Source organism: Diaporthe batatas (assembly GCF_019321695.1).
Source record: "Diaporthe batatas strain CRI 302-4 chromosome Unknown Contig00007, whole genome shotgun sequence".
Lineage (NCBI taxonomy): Eukaryota > Fungi > Ascomycota > Sordariomycetes > Diaporthales > Diaporthaceae > Diaporthe > Diaporthe batatas.
Genome location: NW_025408554.1, coordinates 645,254 through 666,651, shown reverse-complemented (window position 1 = coordinate 666,651; position 21,398 = coordinate 645,254). Strand labels below are relative to the sequence as shown.

The following is a 21,398-nucleotide window of genomic DNA, read 5'->3' as shown; positions in this document are numbered from 1 at the left end:
GAATGCCTCCAATGGTGAAAGAGGCACAGCCGTGGCAATTCTGTGACGCCTGCGGCAGAAAGTGGTGGAGATTGCTGTGTGCTTACTACTTTGGTACTGCTGCATGCCAACACGACCGCGGGTGCTCACAAAAATGGCACGCGCGCAGGAATGCTGGGTGCGCGAAGGGGGGATTTCCAACCACTTAGCCACCCTAGGACCTCGACATTTTTCTCACCTTGTCGCTCCGATGGCTCCACCATGTTCCCAAACCCATCGTCATCCAAGTTTGTTTTTTCCTCATTGAAGTCGACACGTGAGATCTTATCACGGAGAAAGAGCTGGTTATAGAAGAGGTTGCAGTGGGATCGAGGTTATATTGGTCGGCTAAGCCTAGGCGAGGAAACGATCGACCACTAGCCGCCAACGCCTGTAAGCTGGAAATTAACCATATTATTGTCACCAAAAGATGGTGAAAGCTATTGGGACGACTGTCCTCACGATGTCCGCCAACACCCAGCCTGTTTCTCGGTACCGCCAATTACGAGGCAAAAGCGTTTCCGAGTCACGAGCAGCCATCGACCACGCGCTTGGCCATGACAGGCTCGATCGACCGAAGGAGCCGAGCCCTCCCTTGAAGTCGTCTCTCAAAAGACGCTCCAAATCTTTGGGACAAATATGTACATCGGACCTCCAACTTTTCACTCAACAATGCTCGGTTCCACCCGTGCCCCCGGTCCCTCATCTAAGAAGATACCAGAGCACCATCTCGCGGCCGACGGTTACGAGGGAGCCATTGGTTCCAGTGTCAGGTAACGAACAGCAATGTGAGGAGCCTGACAGATTGTTGTCGCCTAGGGCAGCTCCGTCTCCGCCTATTCCTAATCCTGCAGCCATGGCCACTGCGGTCACGACCGACGTTGCGGTGCGCGGGGATTTCGACCTGGAAAGGGAGAGATGGAAGCTGGTAGATGAAAGGTGGAAGGCGCAGGAACGGCGGGTGTTGAGCAAGGAGGAATCTGATCGCTTGGCCAACATACTCGAGTGCGAAACGGATCGAATTCTGGCGGAGCAGAAGAAGCTGGACCTCGCGAGGCTTCACCAACAGCTGGTTGCGACCCAGTCGACAGTCTCATTATCTCCGCCCTCCCTTAAGCCCAAGAGCCCCGTGTTAGAGAAATTCAACTTCTTCAACAGGGCCAGAAATTCAAAGGCGGCCACGCTCTCACCGACTTCGTCGACAACCGCGTCGGTGGATATTAGTCGCACTCACAGCCTGGATCCCTCCCTTCCACCAAGGGCGTTCATCGAGCAAGGAGGGCATGGCCAACTCATAACACCGCCCATGTCCCCAATGTCTGCGCATCATTTCCAGGAAAGAGTAAGTTGACCCGTCTGTAAAGATTACGATCATGGACTGACTGGGATCCAGCACGTTGCTGTCCGCTGCCGAGGTGTAACAGTGAATCTCACCGCCGTGGCCGAAAGCAGCCCGGTGGACATCTTGTTCCAAGCCTCCGAGTCTATCACGCAGCATATCAACACGGCTTCCAGTCTTGTATATGAGTGCTACACACAGCTTGGCCTCGAGCGGCGTCTCCGACGATACGAGCGCATCTGCGACGTGTTAAACTCATGGGACCACGACGCTCAGAATCTGTTGCTCATCGTTCCCTCTGGACACTCCGATGGTGACAAGGATCTCGACATCTCATCAGTTCCAACAACCTTGGAACCACCACCAGGCTTCTTCTTACAGCTCCACCACTCGTCGCGGCCGGGAAAGTGGAGCAAGAGATGGATCACGCTGCTCGATGACGGACAGATGATCTCCTCCAAGAAAGGCGAGTCAAGCGGGGACAAGTCAGCTCAATGGTTATGTCATCTGTCCGAGTACGACATATACACGCTCATGAGCAAGTCTGCGTCTTCTACAGATGCGTTTGGAAGGCAAGGTGCTGCTGGAGTCACTAAGAACCTCAAACCGCCAAAGAAATTCGTCTATGCTCTTAAACTGCAGCAAAAGACAATTTCATCGGATTCAGCCAACTTCGTGCATTTCTTCTGCACCGATGACCCGAGCATCGCCAACAGATTTACTGCACGTGTGCACAGCTGGCGAAGCTGGTATATGGTCAAGTCTCGCCGGGAGGCTCAGCGGAAGAGGCTGATGGAAGACGCGCCACAGATCACGCCAGTCAAGCATAAGCCGAGGAAGAGCATCAGCCATATGAAAATACCTGGGCAGAAGCATCGTATCAAGTTGTCTGTTGATGAGACACCGTACACCATCGGGGACTTCCAGCCTTTGGTGGAAATGGAGCGGTTCGAAAAGCCAATCGACGAGTTCGGAAAGGATTGGATCCCGGACCCGAGGCTGTCGGCGTTGCCGCCTGCGCTGAAGGAGGATGATGCCGTCACAACTGAAGCTCCAACTACGACCCAGGAGGAGTTGGTGGTCGACGTACACGAAAACACACCTGCTATTGCGCAAGAACCACGCAGCGACCAAGCCCGCCCCAAGACTCCTGCAACTGGCACCGAAACCGAGGGAGGGTTGCAACCGCTGATCGACGGGATCCAGGCGGGAGTCGGCATCGCCGTGCCCTTGCCAGCTCAGCCCAGCACAAATATCGCCAGCCCAACCGAACGCAGTCCTCAGGAGGACCTAGAGCCCGGGCCGGGGCCAGAGGCGCAGGTGAAGTCATGGCTGCCATCCGCAGTCGAACACACCGCCAGGCAGAAGTACGAACAACAACGCCTGGAGAGGCTGAACAACAGCAACTTCTCACCAACACCAAAACAGCAACAGCGGCCCAGCACCAGCTCCGGGGTGGCACAGTCCCAGCGCCACCACTACGGGGCACCACAGCCGGCGCGAGGGGGTCTGCGCCAGGTCGCCACGCGGGTCACGGCGCAGTCGACGCTGGGCGACATCGCGAGGAACTACCGCGCGGTATCGCGGTGGGCCGAGACGGGGACGCCGTCGCCCACGGGCGGCCCCGGCAGCGGCAGCCCCAAGTTCCTCGAGGTGCCCGGCGCCAGGGGCAACAACATGCTGCCGCCGCTGCAGCGGCCCTCGCTCCCTTTGCCTTCCAGCCGGCCGAGCACGAGCGGCGGCGAGAGGGGCCGGAACCACCAGTACCAGCTGATGCAGCAGCAGCAGCAGCACCAGCACCAGCAGAAACAGTACCAGCAAGTCCTGCTGCAGAAGCAGACGCGGGCCCGGTCCGGGTCCATGTCGTCTATGCGCAGGGGCGGGGGCGGCGGTGCTATTGGGGGCCCGCCTGTCGACCCGCCGCCTATGCCCCCTTTGCCGCCGCAGATGAGGGCGCTGGTTCGGGAGGCGCAGCGGTGATGTATCTGGGGCTGATGTTGGTCGAGCGGCAACGATGGCAGGTGGCGTCGGCAATAACGGCGAGGCTCATCAGGAGGTAGGGTAAAACAGCAGTAGGACCATCCCCCGACCGCCTCTGGCCGGAGTCATTCACCTTGTCTTTGTGGAATGACTTATGGTTGAGAAGTTGCGCTGCTTATGGAGCACGCAAAGAAGATGTACGCGGACCGAAACTTCACGCTCAAGTGGGAAAAATAGCCAAACTTATCTTCTTTGAGGAGCACTGGGTTTCAGGAAAGGATATTTACTTTTTGCATTTCCTTTTCTCTCTGGCCACCGAAGCAGCTTGAGTAGATTGGGTTGAGATGGTTGATACGTTCCATCCATTGCAGGAGTTGTCGGGGAGTTGGTCAAGAACCGTCACGATCATTATGTTGACGGCACCACAGGAATTCATAATGAGATGGAAGGGATTCTATCTTTGAGAGTGTATTATGAGGAACAAAAGGTATTGAGGTGGTTTCTGGAGCGGTGTCTTCGCTTCTTGTGTCAGAATAGCACAATAGAGAGTCTCGTTGGCACGGCAAGCAGTCCTGGAAATGTTTTGCTGCTGGTCGTGAACCAATATGCACCACATATTCTATTACCATACCACCGGCACACCTTCGGAAATATTACTACATCATAGCGGAGCCCCTGTGGCTGAGCTGCTTCCTAGGTATCTACGTAACTACCTTCTGTAGTAGGTTTCTCTATAGAAACTCGTAGGAGTGTACTATAGGACAGATCTCTATGAGAGGGTGTCCTAAAAGAGGGAATACTAGGTATAGTGGCCTGTCCATAGAAGGCTGGGGAAGAGAGCCGTGACGGCGGAGTCAGAGACGTGTGACAAAAGAAGAGTGCATTTCCTGCTTGAGCCTCTATCTGTGCTGAGCCTGAGCGGTGCTGTCTAGTTCGCTAAATCTAAATCTATAGGGTATCATCTTGATTTTCCTTCGCTTTCCAGTCAATAAAACACATTCGCTTTCTTAACATGCAATCCCCGTCACTCCCTCGAGATAGGCTCACTCCCGGGAAACACGATCTTCGGTATCAGCGAGCCATCGAGGCAGGTAGTACCGGAGGTTTTCGACGACGAGCAACATTACGCAAGTTGCCGGCAGGGTCTTCAACACAGTGGGTACCACCCCTCTGTAGAAGGGCCTGATCCCACTCTCCTGCCACATCCTCCTCCCGACGCCGAGGATGCCTTTTCCGTAGGTGCTGGTGTCACTCTGGTTCTGGAGGCGGTTCCTCACGACCGTATGCGGAAATGTAGCCACGTGAGCGACCACCTTGGAGAGGGTGGAGATGGCCACCGTGGTCTCGTCGGCTAGTTTCTCGGGGTTTTGGTTGTGTTCCCGCTGCTGCTTCTTAATGTACTTGTTGCGCAGCCGTTCGTATATGGTGAATTGGATGGCTCCATGGGAGGTGCCGACGAAAGCGATACCCAGACCCTTGTAGAAACCTCCGAGTCCCTCACCCTGATAGATATGCATGGCAGCGGCACGCATGTTGGGGTATGCCCCGGCCTTCTCCCTGGCGGTGGACGTGATGCGCGTCCTGATGACCCACAGCGGGTTCGTGATGCACGAGGTTGCGATGCCCGCGAGGCCCGAGGAGACGAAGTAGCCCATGTTGTTTGGCTTCTTGCCCGAGGTCATGCCATGGTACCCTTGGGAGACAATATGGCGCTCGAACATGTCTTTGAACTGAAAGAAACAGGCCCACGACGCAGAGTTGGCGACCAGGCTGATGGATGCGCCACGGTAAGCCGCGGTGAGCGGGTTCTTGGCCTTTCTGAAGCTCCGGGCGACGTCAATGGTAGTGAGCGGCCGCGAATTCGTCGAGCCTGGTTTGGACTGATGCACTGTGGGCCGAGTGTTAGCATCTGGAACGGAGCACAGCCAGCCCTGCGTTGCATTCGGGAGAGGACTCACCCTGCAGACGCGTCTTAATGACATCCAACGGGTGCGTGGCCAGCGACGAGGCAATGCCTCCCGCGAAACCGGCGATGAGTTCAACGCTACCCCCTACATCCTTCTTCTCCATTATGACGAGGGATTTTGTTGACACGGCATGCCGCAGGGCGATTGGCACATGGAGTTACTTGTACGCTGTTGTTGTGAGTGAGTGACGTTATCGAGCCCGAGGTTTCTTATCGACAAATTTCTGGCCCGATAAGCCGCCAAAGTAGCCGGGGAAGCCGCGGTGGACATGCACCATTGCCACAACATCGCCACTTCTCCAACCAGATCCCCAATGGCCCATCTACCTCTGCGTGTTGTCTTGTAGGAAATTGCCCTATGGAAAGCAAAGGGGTTGTCCCAGTCTCAGTCTGCACCACGCGCACAGAGAGTGCCAGCCCCGACAGGCGGGCTACGAGTGTAGGTGACTTCGCTGCCTGAATGCTTGGTATCTTGGTTTCAATAGAGTGGTCTAGTCGTGATCCATTCGTCAGAAGAATATTATACAGACAAGAGGCGCGATTCCTGCCACTTGTTCAGACCCTGGCGCCCGCGATGGTCGATGCCATGTCCGCCTCGCCCAACCCTTTCCCGTGCCTCACAGACAGTGAGAGTCCACCAGTACTCATCGAGGCCATGCGCTTTGAGCCCAATACTGGGCACTGCTTCATATCATACCGGTGCTGTACACCTCCAACATCGTTTCCCTCCAGAGGTTCTGCCTCAACTCACACTTAAGAGAGCGGGGACAGCAGGCTGTGTTCGCATTAGATGAATGGCCAAGAAATGAGCAAGTTGGGATCCGGAATATCATACCGGTGCAGAGATGGTCGGGGTTCGCTTCGGGTGTAGCCTGCATTCGAAATTAGAGCCCATTTGTTTTCAGTTCCCTGGGTCTTCCTCAAGTGATCATACCAAGGTACAGGACCATGGGCAGGTAGCCGCTGTTTGACCGTTAGTATGCAGACCTCTTCACGTCATGAAGTCCTCAACGTGACATACTAGTGGATGGCAACTCGGGCAACGTCGATGAGCTTGCCGATGCGCTCCTGTCGTGACCTGGTCAGTCCCTGCGCCCAATGCATCACCATCGCTGACCGCATCGCACCTTGGACTCCTCGGACAGAGTGAACATCTTGAGGTTTTTGAAAGCGCTCAACCAGGAATGGGAGACTAGAGAGAAGAGCGGTGGTTTGCGACGGCTTGATGGGGCTTGTGGGCGGTTGAGAATGAGGTTGACTGACGTCGACTCCGGGGTTGAATTCTCAGTTTGTTCGATGAATGAGAGCCCCCTGCTGGAAGCTTGGACCAGGGAGCTCCAAGTTTTGGGAGGCCCACTAGCCGAGCGGCAGATGGCCCATTTTAACCAAGTCTCATTGACCCTTGTTGTATGTATTTAGACAACATCAACACGACCAGTCTCTCTGTAACTTCTCATCTGTCAATATTGATCTCACATGGTGTAAAATTTTGAATTTTTTGCTACTCGGTCCTCACACGTAACACAGGTTGCGCAGACAGTTCTCAAATGAAGACACTTCCTAGTACCTTGCCGAACTGACCCCCAGAAACGCACTAACCGCTTCGGGTACCATTGTTGCCTTCAAATGGCAGAACTGATCTTCAGCGGTACCATCGACCAGAACTGTTGACATGAGTACCTAGACAACTGAGGACACATATTAAGACATTGAATAACTTCCTTGGCGAATATGAATATAAATTGAGTCCATGGCTGCGGTCGCGGTCGACAACCCCAACTGTTCACGCCCTCCCACCGATAAGATAAGCAAACTACTACCTGAAAGGGAAACAAGCACCCGAGCTGACCAACGGAAAGTCCCTGGCCGAGTCAAACCTTCTTGCTGAAGGAGAAAGGTACCTTCAAACCGTCGCTGCTGTTGTACACTTCGCCGGCAGACCTCGACAAAGCCACCAGGCAGGAAGGAGCGTCGTCCCAGAAGAAAAGGTCTTCGTCATGGCCAAGCACTGGTATGCATCAACCAACCAAGCTTCCTCCCATCAAGTTCAGAGTCTTCTAACATGCGGGCACGCGACTGCAGGGAGCAGAACAAGGACGCCACCGTCTATGTCGGCAACCTCGACGAGCGCGTCAGCGAGGGCAACCTCTGGGAGCTGATGACGCAGATGGGCCCCGTCTACAACGTGCACATGCCCATGGACCGCGTCTCGCGGACGCACCAGGGCTACGGCTTCGTCGAGTTCGACACCCCCGAGAGCGCCGACTACGCCTCCAAGGTCCTCAACGGCATCCGCCTGCACCAGAAGCCCATCCGCGTCAACAAGGCCAGCGCCGACAAGCAGAAGCCCACCGACATCGGCGCCGAGCTCTTCGTCAACAACCTGGACCAGCAGGTCGACGAGAAGATCCTCTTCGACACCTTCTCCCAGTTCGGCACCCTCGTCGCCCCGCCCACCGTCATCCGCGACCAGAACAACCTGAGCAAGGGCTACGGCTTCGTGTCCTACGACTCCTTCGAGGCCTCTGATGCCGCCAGGGAGACCATGAGCGGCCAGTACCTCCTCAGCAAGCAGATCACCGTCGAGTACGCCTACAAGAAAGACGGCAAGGGCGAGCGCCACGGCGACGAGGCCGAGCGCAAGCTCGCCGCAGAGGGCAAGAAGCACAACGTCGTCCCGGAGCAGCAGCCCCTCCCGCCAGCCTTCCTCATGTCCGCCTCCAACTCCACCGCCCCCGCCACATCAGCTGCCAACGGCGCCGACGCGCCCGCCATCCCACCACCAGGCCCAACCCCCTCGCCCGGCATGCCGCCCATGGGCATCCCCAGCGGCTTCGCACCACCCGTGCCCCCAATCGCAGCCGCCCCGCCAGCAGGGGCCGGTATGCCCCCCAGATTCGACCCAGGCCACGCCGGGCTCCCCCACCAGCCTCCCATGGTGCCCCCGGGTTTCGGACGCGGCGCCGGTGGCCTGCCTCCCGCAGTCCCGGGCCTGCCTGCCCGTCCGCCCGTGCCGTCAGTCGGTTTCGGCGCCATGCCGAGCGAATTCCACCCAGGCCGTCCGGGCGCGCCCCCGGGTGCTGGCGGTGCTGGCCCCCCCGGCTTCGGTGTGCCCCCTCCGGCCGGTTTTGGAGCTCCCAACGGCACGCCGCCTCCGCCTCCTGGGTTCATGCCCCCGCCTGCGGGCTTCGGTGGTCCGCCGCCTGGGCAGGCTCCTCCTGGGTTTGGGCGCCGTTAGGACGTGATGGCATGCTTTCCTTCTTATGCATAATCTTTTCGGAGTTAGTTAGAAAGGCTGGGCAAGGAGCACATTCAGCAAAATAGTTAGCTAAATCCCACATGATACCCTTCTGAAATCCGACATGTGACGTACTAACTTGGATCCCGGGTCTGACTACCCTTTTGTAAGATGCTGTCCTACAGGATACCTTCCTCCCACAAGATGACCTCTAAGATAACTCGCACAAGGAAGGCATGCTCCTAATCGATGACCACCTATAAGACGACCTCTTGCAAGATGATCTCTCACAAGATACCTTACTAAGAGAGCCTCCCTAGAGCCTCCCTGGATATGTTCCGTAGCAGCGCATGACCTTGTTTTACAAGAAACTCGCACAATGAACATTTCTGGAAAGAATTGCCAGTCTTCGAAGCCTTTTTTTCCTGCCCTTTTTTGGTGCCTAAGCTACCTACCTGTCAAATGTGACCCACCTGTTTTCTCTCCGCCACAGGCCGAGCATATGTGTCCAGCAGGAAGGAGTCTGCAATGGATAAAGGGACAAGCACCTAAGACCTGATGGACAAGTCAGCCAGAATGAAGATAGCAGCTGCAAATTTTGCCCAGATCTAATTCTCAAGGGGGGGCCCTGGGACCCTCAGAGCCTCCCCGGTAGTCCCTAATTCTTTTCCCGGCCATTGGACCAACCATCAACCGCGCAAGCCTCACCTACCCTCAACCCAGGCCCCTGGGGGAAAACAAAATACATAGCTCAAGCCTTGGTGTTCTTCTCCGCCTCAAGCAAGAAAGTCTCCTCGATAGCAGCCCTCCTCCTGACGACCCGCAACCAGCGGTCCCCCCACCGCCTGACAAGACGATCGCGCTCCTCCCTCTCGGAATCAGAGAGCCCGCCCGCGTCCTCCATGAGCTCGTCCTTGGCGCCAGAGGCCCACGCGACGAGGGCATCCTCCGTGGTGCGGAAGAGGTCGCGCGCCGCCTGCGCCTCGCGCTTCTTGGCGTCCTCCAGCTCGGAGGTCATGTTGGTGTCCTCGCCACCGCCCTCGGCCTTGGCCTCGGCGGCGCCGGCGGCCGGCGTGTTGGCGGAAGCGACGACCTCGCGCATGCGCTTGGTGACCTTGTTGATGGTGTTGAATACCAGCTCATAGATGTGGCTGCGGGCGAGGGCCTCGCCACGCGTCTCGCCGGCGTGGCGGACCAGCGCCCACTGCACCACGGCCGAGGGGCTGACGATGCTGTAGTTGAGGAGTTTCTCGATGATGGTGATGGCCACGCCAGGGTGTGCGCTCCAGAAGTCCATGACCGCCGTGATGATTTGCGCGCGGGCCGGCTCCGACGTCGCGCCCGCGTCCATCAGACGCTCCTTGGTGCGCTCGATGGCGGCCAGCACGTGGGAGAGGGACTTGCTGCCGATGGAGAGAACCGCCGTGGTGAAAACGTCGGTGCTGGCCACGAGAGGGTCCAGGCCCTGGTCGATGGCGAGGGAGTGGATCCGCTCGATGACGGGCTGGATGTCCTCGTCTGAGGCTTTGCGCTTCAGCAGTTGTGCCAATTCGCGGCCCTCCTGTGCGAATGGCGTGTCTGGGGAAGGATAGTCAGTACACATTCGCCTCACACGTGTTGTCACCGAGAAATTATGCAGTTACTCACCATCCTTCTCAAACTTGAAAGGAGGCTCTTCAACGTCCTTCTCAGGAGGGACTAATTCCTGGTAGCCTTCAGGGAGAGTCTTCCTGATCCGGCCAGCGAAGCTCAGCCGGATCTCCTTGTCGATGGCGCCCATGATGAATGCCTTGCAAGGGTGCAGATTTGGCAGTTTGACGTCCGCAGTCCACTCGGTCCACTTCCATGTGAAACCAAAGTTGCTCAGGTGGTGCGAGAACCAGTCGGTAAAGCGCTGGCCCAGCTCAATGTCAAGGCGACCAATGTTCCGGTAGAGGAATCTTATCGCTCGGCCGAAACTAGGTGCGATGGCCGCTGGGGCGATCCGACAGGCCTCGGTGAGCACGGAGTGGTAGTAGACAAGCTTCTGCTCTGGAGCAGGCAGCAGGAATAGCTGAGAGAACACAGCATCGACCACAACGTCTTCGGGCTTCCAGGTGGATTTCCCTTCGGGCACGTCTCGAATCTGGTCGAAAGGCGTGGCCCGGCTGACGAAAGTCCCCTCGGCGAAGTAGTTGTCGATATCGATCAGCCGTCTGGCGGCGACAGTTCGGTTGAAATGCAGAACATTAATCGTGTCTACCAGATTGTCGCGTATCAGAGATGCTGCGATGCTCGTAACCGGAGGAACCGACTCGATTTCCTGGCCCATGTACACAGAGAAGAAGATCTCTGGGAACAAGGGCCTCGGCCCGGCGATCAGAGTCTCGGGGATTGTGATGGCGGGCAGCTTGTGCTGAGGGCAGTTGTCGAGCTTCTCCTGCTGCTCCACCTCCTCCAGCGGCATCTTCCACGGCCTCGGCAAGCACGCCAGCTTCCACCCGCTGCTCGCCTCAGCTTGCAACTGCGTCTGCAGTAACCCCAGGAAGCTCATGGTTGCAGCAGGGCTTTTCTCGTCCGCCTCTGGGTGGAATGGATCAATCAGGTTCTGCAGGGCGTGTGGCTCCCCAGCAATGACCTCCGTCTTGTCCAGGAGCTCCGTAGCAAGCTTCTCCGTCTTTTCGGGTGCGGCCGAGACTGCGTAGGGTATTGTAAGGAGGATGATCTTGACCAACTCGGTACCGATGGTCTACAACCAGAATAAGAAATTAGTTGATCCGTTATTGAGCATGGCCATCCGAGTCGTAGATGAGGTGGGAGCTACTTACATCCTCATTGTTGGCAGTCTGCAGCTCGACAGCCTGGTTGAAGAGGTCCTCGAGGATAGGGAAGACACCGTCGCCCTCCAGACAGCTCTGCAAGCACGCAAGCAACTTGAGGTAGAGCTTCACGGCGCGCCACTCGCCCAGCCTGACCTTCTCCTCGACCTGAGCAGCGGCCTTGGCCAGCAGATCATCCACAACACCGCTGGTGGGCTGGGGCTCCACGGCCGCTGACTGGTCCTGTCCGCCGTTCTCCATATTAGTGTCGAGACCATCGTCCCCGCCGTTGGCAGCCGCCTGGGTGGGAGGCGGCTTGTGCGTCAGGGTGTTGACGACCAGCACAACAGCAGCGGCGAATGGTGTCTTGAGGGGCTGCTCGACGGCGAGCTGCAGGACCAGGTCGACAAAGTTGGCGCGCAGCCGCTCGTCGTCGTAGTTGTCGGCCAGGAGGTGGGCGACGCCATTGACCTCCTCCTGGACGCGGCGGAGGGGGCTGTCGGCCAGGTCGATGATCTGCTTGCGCAGGCGGGAGGGGACGGGGGGCTCGTGGCGGCGGCGCGGGCCGCGTTGGTCGCGGTAGGACTGGTGGTGGTCGTCATCCTCTGCGTTTGCGGGCGGCCATGATCAGTGTCTGAATGCAAGGTGCTCGCATCACATGCCTCGCATCACATGCGTGCAAGTGAGCAGATGCTTGGGGTACAAGAGACCAGACATGGCGGAATGGGAGCTCAAGCTGGCTGCTTGCTTGACTTACCCCTGTATCGTCTCTTCCGCGGATTGTACCCTCCGCCGCCCTGTCTGCGGTCGTAGTCGGCCATTTCTTGTAGGTCACTGCCTGCAATTGAATTGAACAACGAAAAGGAAGTGAGTGGGTGTGTTGTCGATAACGAAAAGTATTGGGGGTTAAGTTTCGCGACGTCAGCTCCGAAAGTGGAACCAGAGCTATTTGCTGGACCGTGTTGTACGTAGCAGTGGCAGTAGCCTCGCGCCGCGCAGCTAGCTCCAGAACCAAAGCTTGGGGTCGGACCAGAGACGACTTGTTAGGCGGGGGGTGCCAGGCAAGGAAGGCTGACAGCGGCCAGACGAGGTCGGTGCCGTGCTTATGTAATGCCATGACATTTGGTCTCTGACATTGTGCAGTCTCAAGCAAACAAACAGTTCGGCAGTATATCACAAGCGGATCTTTCGTCCCAATACTTCGAATAGTATATAAAGTACTGCCTGGGGATGGGGCCAAGCAGGCGCCCATTCCAAATCCAAATTGATATTGAGCCAGCCCCCCACTCTCCTCATCCTGCCTCCCGTCCTCCCCCCATCGACAACTAGAGCTCCCTCGCCTTGACAAATCGTGCCAATCCTCCCTCCGTACTGACTACTTACACAGCTCCCACCACCCCTACAAGGCACGGGTGGTCATGACCCCTCACCACATAGCTGTTGAAACATACCATGACGCACATGTCCTGACCAACACGGAAGATGGTGGGCGCTTGTCCGAGAGATGAGCTGCCGATCAGCTGAGCCTGTCCCGCCTTGGTGGTGTGGGTGGTCTGGTTCTTCTTGTCCAAATACCTACAGTTTCAATGATGCCCACAGAGGCTCCCCCGAGAGAAAGATGGAGCTGCGCTGTGCTACAAACAGGATGATTCCCTGCTCAAGGCCGACCATGACTAGTCTAGTTCACACCAGTTACACAAAGAGTCCTGAGTGAAACTGCCTGCCCGTGAGCAATGGCAACCCTCAAGGCGCAGAACCGTGCAATCAATCAATCGACGACGTTGAGGGACTGGGTGGAGGTGGTGAGGATCGCCAAGAAATCAGCGTTCCGCTTACAGTATTGCACAGTAGTCGCGCCAAAAAGGTAAACAGCCCATTTTATTTTATTGTTCCTCGATTGAGTGGCCCGAGCAATACATCCAGCCCCAGGATTCCCTTTTGATCACAACCCTGTGAGAGGACTGGCCTTTCCCTCGACCCGAGCCGGTTGATGAAGCTGTCCTCAAAAGAGACGAGGATAAAAACAAAAGAGGTTTAAATTCTTTTTGAACCATGATTGGCCCAATCAACCAACCCTCCATACACAAGGGTTTTTTTCGCCCACGCTGGTATCCCAATGCAAGTCCGTCACCAGGCTCCTGCCGCAAACCCCTCAGCTCATGTTGTAGTAGTTCCTGCCACCTAGTCCGACACTGTAGTTCAATACTCAAGTGGCCGCTCATCCAGCAAAGGCCCAACAACCCGCCAGTTCCTCCCAGGCGGTCTTCATCGAGAGGTCCGGCCGCACCGCAAAATAAAAAATTCGTCTTGGTCCTAGTCACCGCGTGGTCGCCTGCGCCATTAATCTTCCGGGCGGCCATGAACAGAAACAAGCAAAATCACGTCGGATCGTGCAGGAAAAAGAAATCTAATGGTCCCGCCAATCTTCATCGATATGCTCATCTTCGAATTTGTCGTAGGACCACGGGTCTCTGACGGGACAGGCGGCAGTGCCCCCCTTTTCGAATTCACCTCCTGGGCCCCTGTCAAAGGCCCGCCTTCGCTACCTCGTTGGCTGGGTACAAGTTGCGGCTTCTGCTTCTGTGGTCGTGGTGTATCGTATGTAACGGTTCGCACTTCCCATATCCGTCCGAGGATACACCAGTATGGTTGCATTGGAGCAGAGAAAAAGTCAATACCGCATCGGCGACCGTGAGCAAACGCAACGTTGGTATTCCAGACCGTCCGAGGCCGGCATCCTCTCAGAAAGTTGCTACTCCCGACAAGTCCAGTGTGTGAAGGTATGTCGAGCACCAGGGGGCGCTCAATCAAGCTTAGCAAGCATTTCTGCCTTTGTCAGCGGAGTCAAGTTGTCGATGTCAAGACCATCAGCAGCAAGACCCGGTCGCACGTGGGGCGGGACCAGCTTGTGGTTGAGGTGAGGGGCGATCGACAGTTCTTGTAAAAATTAGCCGCTGAGCATAAAGGAGGGGGGCATTACTACACAGAGTACTCACCGTGGCGAGTGAAGTCGAACAATGCTGGGAGTTCCTTCAATTGGCCAGTCTGGTGCCTCGAGTCCGGCAGCTTCGTATTTGGGTCCCGCAGCTCGTCGAAGAACGGATGGACCATAGCATCAATGGCTCCGAGTCGCTCGGTCGGGGTGTACTCGAGAAGCTTGGCAATAAGATCGATCGCGTTGGCGTCGGCCTTGCGGAAGACCTTGTTGAACGGGTGCGGCTTGATCTGTGGGAACTTGTGCTCCATGTAGTTGGGGTTCATTGTCCGAATCTGCTCCCGAGTGGGCGTACCGAGCACCTTGATAATTTCCACCAATTGGTCGATGCCAGATTCACCGGGGAAGAGAGGCTGCCCCAACATCAACTCCGCCATGACGCAACCCGTAGACCACACGTCTGTCTTCAGTTAGCACATATTTTCCGATGCGCGGGTAATAACCACGCAGGTCAGTCAGCCCTTACCGATCTTGGTAGTGTAGTTGGTGGCGCCGAAGATGAGCTCAGGGGCGCGGTAGTATCGAGAGCAAATGTACGAGACATTGGGCTCGTTTTCGACCAGGATCTTTGCACTTCCAAAATCGCACAGCTTCAGAATGCCACTGTTGGGGTCGAGGAGGAGGTTCTGCGGCTTGATGTCGCGGTGGCAGATGCCCTGCGAGTGGATGTAGGCCAGGGCCCGGAAGAGCTGGTAGATGTACAGTTTGACTTCGAGGATTGGCATTGTGGTCTTCATCTTGTTGAAAAACCTCGAGGCTCGGTACACCGTCTCGGGCACGAACTCCTGAACGAGGTTCAGATAGACTTCGTCCTTCTGTAGGCACGTCAGAGAGTGCCACCCAACTATCGTTGTAGGATTGATTAACGTACCCGTTCGCCATTGGAGTAGTAGAAGGCCTTCAGCTGGACGATGTTGGGGTGTCGCACGATGCGCATGATTTGCAGCTCACGATTCTGGGACCCCGTCAGTTCAACATTATCCAGAGCTCGAGGGGCAGCGAATGGCAGCGGACCTTGAATCGCTTGTCCTGAAGAACCCGCTTGATGGCGGCGTCCTCGTTGGAGGGCGAGAGTTTTGTCTGAAAGACGACACCAAAAGATCCGTTTCCCACAATCTTGCACTGCGTGTACTGGAGATCTCTCGTCTCGCCAGTGATTCCATCTTGGACCTTTTCGCGGATGACTTCTGTGGCGCCGATTAGCAAGGCGACAAGAGGCACGGGGCCTCGGTAGGTGCGTACCTCCCATCCGCAGGTTGTTGAACGCTGCAGGGCGGTTTTGGGCCATCTTGAGGGCTGTTTGGCTTGTTGCTACCGCTTTGCGGGCAAGAAGATGTTGTAAAGCAGATCGAGACGCCTGAGGCGGGCCGTGGTGGGCAACAGTACGAGGCCGGTTGTTGGAGGCAGGTCTCGTGAGAGATGGACTGGGTTCTAGCAACCGTTAGGCCCGTGGGGGTTGATTGCCAATGCCCAGGAATGCAAAAAAGACAGACACTCGAAACTGAGGCTTTGGTTGCAGGACTTTTGGACTGGTTCTGACGAGGAAGGAACTAACAGTCGTGGCGTGCGGGCAGGTGGGCAAGGTGGGCAAGTTTGTTGTTGCGGCGGGATGAAGTGGGTCGCCAGGAATGCGGGTGATCAAGGTGTGGCGCGGAGTCGGGATCGAACGAGAAATCTGTCAATCAAAACTGGTTCAAACGGTCAGAAACCTGGCTGCATGGTCCATCACACTGATGGTTCGGTAGCACAGACGGCGGCGTGCTGGAGAAATGCGATGCAGAATATTGAAGTTTTGTCCAGAGGTGGATTCGAGGTTGTGACTTTGTGAGAGAGGAGAGAGGAAGAGAGAGATGACGGAGTCTAGTCTGGGGGAGGAGGGGTGGGTAGGCGGGATTGGAATTGACGGGGGGACCCAGTGAGTAGAAATTTGAAAGTGGACAGAAGCCCAGTGCTGAGTGAATGGGTGCGAGGGGGGGGCCAGAGAGAGAGAGGGACAGGGAGACCTGGCGCGCGGCGCAGTAGCTCAACCGCTCTGCTCGCTCGCTCGCTCGCTCGGCAGCCAAGCCCAAGGCCGCCATCCAGTCCAATCCCAGCTTGTGGTGCCAGTGCAGTGCAGCTCAGTCGCAGCGCGGTTGAGGTGAAGCTGCAGCAACCCAGACATTTGAGCGACTGAAACGGTGGCGACCGTCGGGCTCGAGTTGGTGTGCATGTCCAGCAACGCAGCCATAAAAAACCACGCATGCCCGAGATATACGAAGTGTATGTGTGGGAGGATCAAGAAATAGGCCCCCTTTGATGATGCTGATTGATGACGTTGTACAAGGCGAGACCCCCGGAGGAGGAGTATACCATATGGCCTCAACGTGCAGGGTGGGTGGGGGAAATCACTTGATGGGGGGAGATGGCACTCGCAAGTCTCGCCATTTTGTGCTGTGCACTACATGTCGTACGCGTCTCTTTTTGTCGGCCGGATGGCTGAGGATGGGGTGGTTGTCGCAGAAGGCTGTTCGCGATACGCCCAATCTATCCTCATCGGCGCAGCCAAGGGTTGAGAGCGGGCGAGTGAGTGGTCTGCAAAGCACAGCGGCTATTGGGCAGCCAGACCTTCGAGCGAGCTCCAACCTCTCACGGCACACGAAGGGTCCATCGTGACATGGTGGAGGGGTAACTGAGTGCCGAATTGGCGCCATTGGGCCCAGACAAGACAGTTGCAACGCTCGACAAGTAATGTACTTACAAATGACTGAGAATTTTTGACCAAGCTGCTGCTGCTGCTGCTGAAGCTGAGGGCGATTCGAAGGCAGGTTGGTTCGCTAAGCGCACACGTCGCTAAGGCCCCCGGTTCTCTCGAGTCGAGGGTTCAAAAGACGGGGTTGCGGATCGTGAGGGCGGTCCAAGTCAAGCTTTGGGCTGGTGCCGGGTAGGTGAGTGAGGGGTAAGGAGGACTCGACAGCTGCCCTGAGACGAATGGGAAACCAACCACGGTTAGTCAAGAACGCCTCGTATAGGGGTCTCGACGGTACGAAGCAGGTGCTGTCAAAAATGATACGAAGGCAATTGCATGCGCAAAATGGATGAGTCGTTGTGGCAGGGTGGGATTTTACCAGCTGCACCAGCGTGCTGCGGCAATAATGAAAGAGGCGTCGACTTACGAGGTCAGGTCGGGGCCGATCAGGGTCGGGTCCAGGTCAAGGTCCAGGTCAAGGTCCAGGTCAAGGTCAAGGTCCGGGTCCCAGGTCCCAGGTCCAATCCGAGGCGGGCGTTGGCTGCTTGCTTGCTTGCTGCTCAGGTGCACGGGTTCCCGGGTTCCAAAGGATGAGTTCGGTGCAGGCAGACCAAGATGGACAAGTCCCAAGGTCAGAGAGAAGCAGAGGCCTGGCTGGATGGCTGGCTGGCTGGCTGGCTAGACGGCTGGCTGGATGGCGGGCGGGCAGGCGGGCTAGATGGCTAGCTGGGTAAAAAGGAGGGGTGGTTGAGAAGCAGGTCGACGGCAAGGTGTGGTAGAGGAAAAGAGAGGGAGGTGGGATGGATGGATGGGCGGGCTGGTTGCTTGTCCAGGAGGTGGTCCCAAGGTCAAGGTCAAGGTCACGACACGGCAAGGGCACGACACGGCACGACCGACTGAGTGACTGACTGACGGTGTCGACGAGATATTGTACGAGGTGTTCCAAGTCGGTCCGGGTGAGAGCGTGAGAGGGTGGAAGTGCGGAAGTGGAAGTGGAAATTGGCGCCTCGTTTCGTTTTGAGGGACTGCTGGGACAGGAACTGGACTGGAACTGGAGTCCTGGACAGGACGCATCGTGTGATGAGGCTAGCGCAGGCTGGGTGCATGACCACTTCAAGTGACGTACCCCGGTCCCAGACAGAAATAGGTACCAAGTACGTAGCAGCGAATAGCCTCATCTATCCCGTATGGGCTCGCGCAGTCTGCGCCCCTCCCCCCTCCACCCCTTTTTGAGCATCAGGATACCATGCAGAGCAGAGAGTAGCGCGGCATGCAACCCGTGGGCTCGGGACACGCCCAAGAGCTTCTACATATAACCATAAACCAACCCCCTGGCAGATGGTTTGGCCGTCAGACAGGCCTGTGGCACGCGCGTCTGTCTGTTTGCGCCTGGTGTGAGGGTGTGGCTAGGCTATGTGCTCAGCACGCTACCAATCCGGAAGTATATGTGTATCGTGGCCACGGCCGCCGCTACAGGTCTGAAGAAGCTCTGACCTGCTCTCGGTCCAGGTCGGGCCACCTGATGATACAGTTTGCTACGTCGGCATACCACAGTAGTGCCTTTGTCGGTGACTGAGGCTCAATTCTGGCCGGCGGGTGGCCAACGTGCAAGCCCACTCCTGCTGGTCGGTTTACCTTTTATGCAACGGCTTGACTTCCTCTCAGCCCGGGTCTTGACCATGCCGTGCATGCACGACGTGCGTGTGTGGGCCACGTTCGCTCGCACCAGGCTCTCGTTGCCCGTCTGTGTACCCTGTGTGCCTGTGTGCCCAGCATGCCCGTCTGCCTGTGTGCCTGACTGCCTTTCCCCTTTTGGGTGCGAGATCACCTTGGTCCCTCAGTCGTCCGCGAACATGCAATGCAGCAGAGTGCAGCCCTTCAGGGCCTATCATGTAACGGCTAGGCCTTGTCAAGATGACGGCAGGGACGCCTGCCGGTCTCTGCCATTGAAGAAATGATGGTTAGGCTAGCGGGTCCCGACTACAAGATTGTGTTCGCCTGTCATTCTGACCCGCTCAAAACGGAGCCTGTTCATCATGTGCCCTCTTTTGAGACGGCCGACAGGCGCTAAGCGGTCCGCGTAGCGGAAGTCAAAAAAGGAGGCTTGGTTGATCTGCTGAGTGACCCGATCCTGCAGGGTCTTCCGCTTTGTTATAAAAAAAATCCGGCCCTGTAGGGTCAGTGTCGTCCGGCAGCTCCTGGATGGCCTGGATGGTCATCGCTTTCCTTCGGTGACATCCCGTATGATGAGGACAGGGGATCTTCGGTGCCTATAGGGTCTTGACTAATTCGCGAGGAACTGTCTCGGTACAACGTGACGGGAAGGGCTTGCCCGGGCGGCGTCGAGCTTGGGGGCCCCCCTGGGCCGTGGGCGCCTGTGGCCTGGGGCCGGTGAGGGCCAACTGGGCAAGGGTGTGAGCCGCCGAGCTTGCTCGTCTCGGAACCGCGGGCGGGCTGGTCGCGCTGCGATCCCCTCCACCCCTCGATTCCCCAATGAGAAGGCCACCCAGCACGGATTCATCGCCAATGGCAAGGTACTGCACTCGATGCGCAGTATCGTCTTCAAGAGCGCGGCCCGTAGTCAAAGGCTCGATTGCGTCGCGGCATTGATTAGTCTGATAAGTCAGGGACTCGGGAGATTATTATCAACTCAGGCACGTCCCATGGCAACCCAAGGACCACCTCAAACGGGGATAAACCCATCCAGTCGTAGGCATTGGTGTGACCCGGGGAGCCTCCCTATCTCGAGCAGCGAGCGGAATCTTATTCGAGGGAGAGGTCTGTTTCCCCCGGGACAAGAGTCGATCGGTACGTGCATACACAATACGCAATCAGCAGCAGGGTGGTGGCGGCAGGCCATCCACCGTGGTCGTAAATCGAGGCAATCGAATAGGTCGACTGGTCCCTGGCAGGATCTGACAGCGTAGCAACAGACCACAGAGGTGGTCGTGGTGGGCTCGCGTGTGGTGAGTGAGTGAAGGCACAGTGTGCGCGTGCGTGTTCGGGCTGCTTTGAGCTCCCTGCATCTTGGATCTGCCGCCTGCCGAGCCCGTGATCACTGAGCTCAGGATTGAGTTCCGGAAGGCAATGCCCCTCCTTTGCATGATGCATCATCTGCGGTTGGCAGGAGTCGTGAACCTCGAAAGTGAGCTCTCGAGCCTCGTGCCTCGTGCACCATCGCCTCCCACGCCAGCGCGAGGCGGTTGGCCGTCCGCCGCCCTGCTGCCGCCTCGACAGCTCAGCTCCTCCTAGCCCCCGGTGCCCCCATCAGGCGGCATAGGAAAAGTTGAACGTCATGTCGGCTAGATCAAGATACTTGTGGTCTCACGAGTCCCTACCGTACGTGCCCGACTGCTTGGTAGACCGCACTGCCAGGGCTGTCAGGGGGGCTGCACAAGCTCGCTACGTGCTCACTGTACAGTAGTGCCGTTGCTGGAGACAACCCTAGAAGGATTTCCTCTGTCACGGCAGGGGTGCGATCTGGGTGCACACGGTGGCCAGCCCGCCAGCCAGTCGGAGTGAAGGTGACTCTCCATCTATCGACATGGGCGTTCCCCGCAGACTGCAACGCGAGAGAGGTAGCGGGAGGAACTAACAGTACGGTACGTTCTCGAGCGGGATGGCTGGATGGAGGGTGAGAGTGAGAGAGCTCCCTGAACAGCCCTGAACAGCCCTGGCCCCTTGCGAAGCTCAGGAGCCAGGTGAGAGCAAAAGGTCAAAGGCCCGCCTGGGCTGGCTGCGAGGACGACGCGTCGGATGCCATTGAGGGTTCAGCCTGGGCCATTGGACTCGGTGAGCACAGTCCGGATCTCGGTAGCAGATCTGGCTTGAGACTGGTGGCAATTGCATCATGTCGAGCCCGACAATGTGTGTTGTGTGTTGTGTGTTGTGTGCTCGACGGCGAGCCAACGGCCTGGGAGCTGGAGACATCGGGAGGCTCGCCCGTGTCGTCAACGCCTCTCAGCTGTCGACGTCGAAAGCGGGGCAGCCAAACCACACCACGCACGCACGCAAGCACGCACGCAAGCAAGCAATGGCAAGCAGACAGAGAGGGAGGGGAGGGGACTCGGGGTGGGTGGTGTGGGCCAGCTGCCAATATGGTGGGGCACGAGTGTGACTTTGCAGGCAAGACCTGAGCACATGGCCACCCACACCTTTTGCTCACCCTCTGGTGCCCCTCTGCCAGGCTGCCTGGGCTGCTCCAAAATGAGGTCAAGTGACGGTGCCAATGCACTTTTGCCCCTCAACGCCCTCATGCGTGCTGGACGTCAACGAGCCCTCTGACACATCGGCCGAGCACAGCGCACAGCTTGGGTGCGGCAGCTGTCACAGGAGGTCT

At 57.4% G+C, this 21,398-nt stretch overlaps 6 protein-coding genes across 6 annotated transcripts; 2 read left to right on the top strand and 4 right to left on the bottom strand.

Moving 5' to 3' along the window:
• Positions 1–173: 173 nt before the first annotated feature.
• On the top strand, positions 174–3,904 carry KVR01_006796 (uncharacterized protein). Its single transcript, XM_044794526.1, has 2 exons — positions 174–1,360; positions 1,412–3,904. The coding sequence occupies exons 1-2, from the start codon at positions 449–451 to the stop codon at positions 3,335–3,337; spliced, it is 2,838 nt and encodes a 945-aa protein (XP_044644227.1). The 5' UTR covers positions 174–448; the 3' UTR covers positions 3,338–3,904.
• A 298-nt stretch (positions 3,905–4,202) lies between these two features.
• On the bottom strand, positions 4,203–5,483 carry KVR01_006860 (uncharacterized protein). Its single transcript, XM_044784397.1, has 2 exons — positions 5,296–5,483; positions 4,203–5,225 (listed from the first exon to the last, which is right to left on the bottom strand). Exons 1-2 carry the CDS (start codon positions 5,405–5,407, stop codon positions 4,381–4,383), a joined length of 957 nt encoding a protein of 318 aa, XP_044644291.1. The 5' UTR covers positions 5,408–5,483; the 3' UTR covers positions 4,203–4,380.
• Positions 5,484–6,978: 1,495 nt separating this feature from the next.
• Positions 6,979–8,659, top strand: KVR01_006979 (U2 snRNP complex subunit HSH49). The gene is made up of 2 exons (XM_044787487.1): positions 6,979–7,314; positions 7,386–8,659. Exons 1-2 carry the CDS (start codon positions 7,301–7,303, stop codon positions 8,539–8,541), a joined length of 1,170 nt encoding a protein of 389 aa, XP_044644410.1. The 5' UTR covers positions 6,979–7,300; the 3' UTR covers positions 8,542–8,659.
• Positions 8,660–9,292: 633 nt separating this feature from the next.
• KVR01_006602 (uncharacterized protein) lies at positions 9,293–12,160 on the bottom strand (the record flags this gene model as incomplete). Its single annotated transcript, XM_044787276.1, has 4 exons — positions 9,293–10,119; positions 10,189–11,269; positions 11,349–11,944; positions 12,097–12,160. 4 exons carry the CDS (start codon positions 12,158–12,160, stop codon positions 9,293–9,295), a joined length of 2,568 nt encoding a protein of 855 aa, XP_044644033.1.
• A 1,982-nt stretch (positions 12,161–14,142) lies between these two features.
• KVR01_007082 (uncharacterized protein) lies at positions 14,143–15,622 on the bottom strand (the record flags this gene model as incomplete). The annotated part of the gene is made up of 6 exons (XM_044781470.1): positions 14,143–14,276; positions 14,336–14,734; positions 14,801–15,149; positions 15,206–15,289; positions 15,349–15,521; positions 15,577–15,622. 6 exons carry the CDS (start codon positions 15,620–15,622, stop codon positions 14,143–14,145), a joined length of 1,185 nt encoding a protein of 394 aa, XP_044644513.1.
• A 1,525-nt stretch (positions 15,623–17,147) lies between these two features.
• KVR01_006574 (uncharacterized protein) lies at positions 17,148–20,170 on the bottom strand (the record flags this gene model as incomplete). The annotated part of the gene is made up of 7 exons (XM_044790309.1): positions 17,148–17,292; positions 17,487–17,615; positions 17,969–18,118; positions 18,554–18,578; positions 18,695–18,820; positions 18,888–18,999; positions 19,880–20,170. 7 exons carry the CDS (start codon positions 20,168–20,170, stop codon positions 17,148–17,150), a joined length of 978 nt encoding a protein of 325 aa, XP_044644005.1.
• Between the last annotated feature and the right edge of the window lie 1,228 nt (positions 20,171–21,398).

Coding starts and splice junctions, on each gene's coding strand:
- KVR01_006796 (XM_044794526.1), top strand. CDS start 449: ATGGTGAAAGCTATTGGGACGACTGTCCTCACGATGTCCGCCAACACC. Junction 1,361..1,411: donor CGCATCATTTCCAGGAAAGA/GTAAGTTGACCC, acceptor ACTGGGATCCAG/CACGTTGCTGTCCGCTGCCG.
- KVR01_006860 (XM_044784397.1), bottom strand. CDS start 5,407: ATGGAGAAGAAGGATGTAGGGGGTAGCGTTGAACTCATCGCCGGTTTC. Junction 5,226..5,295: donor CATTAAGACGCGTCTGCAGG/GTGAGTCCTCTC, acceptor CTCGGCCCACAG/TGCATCAGTCCAAACCAGGC.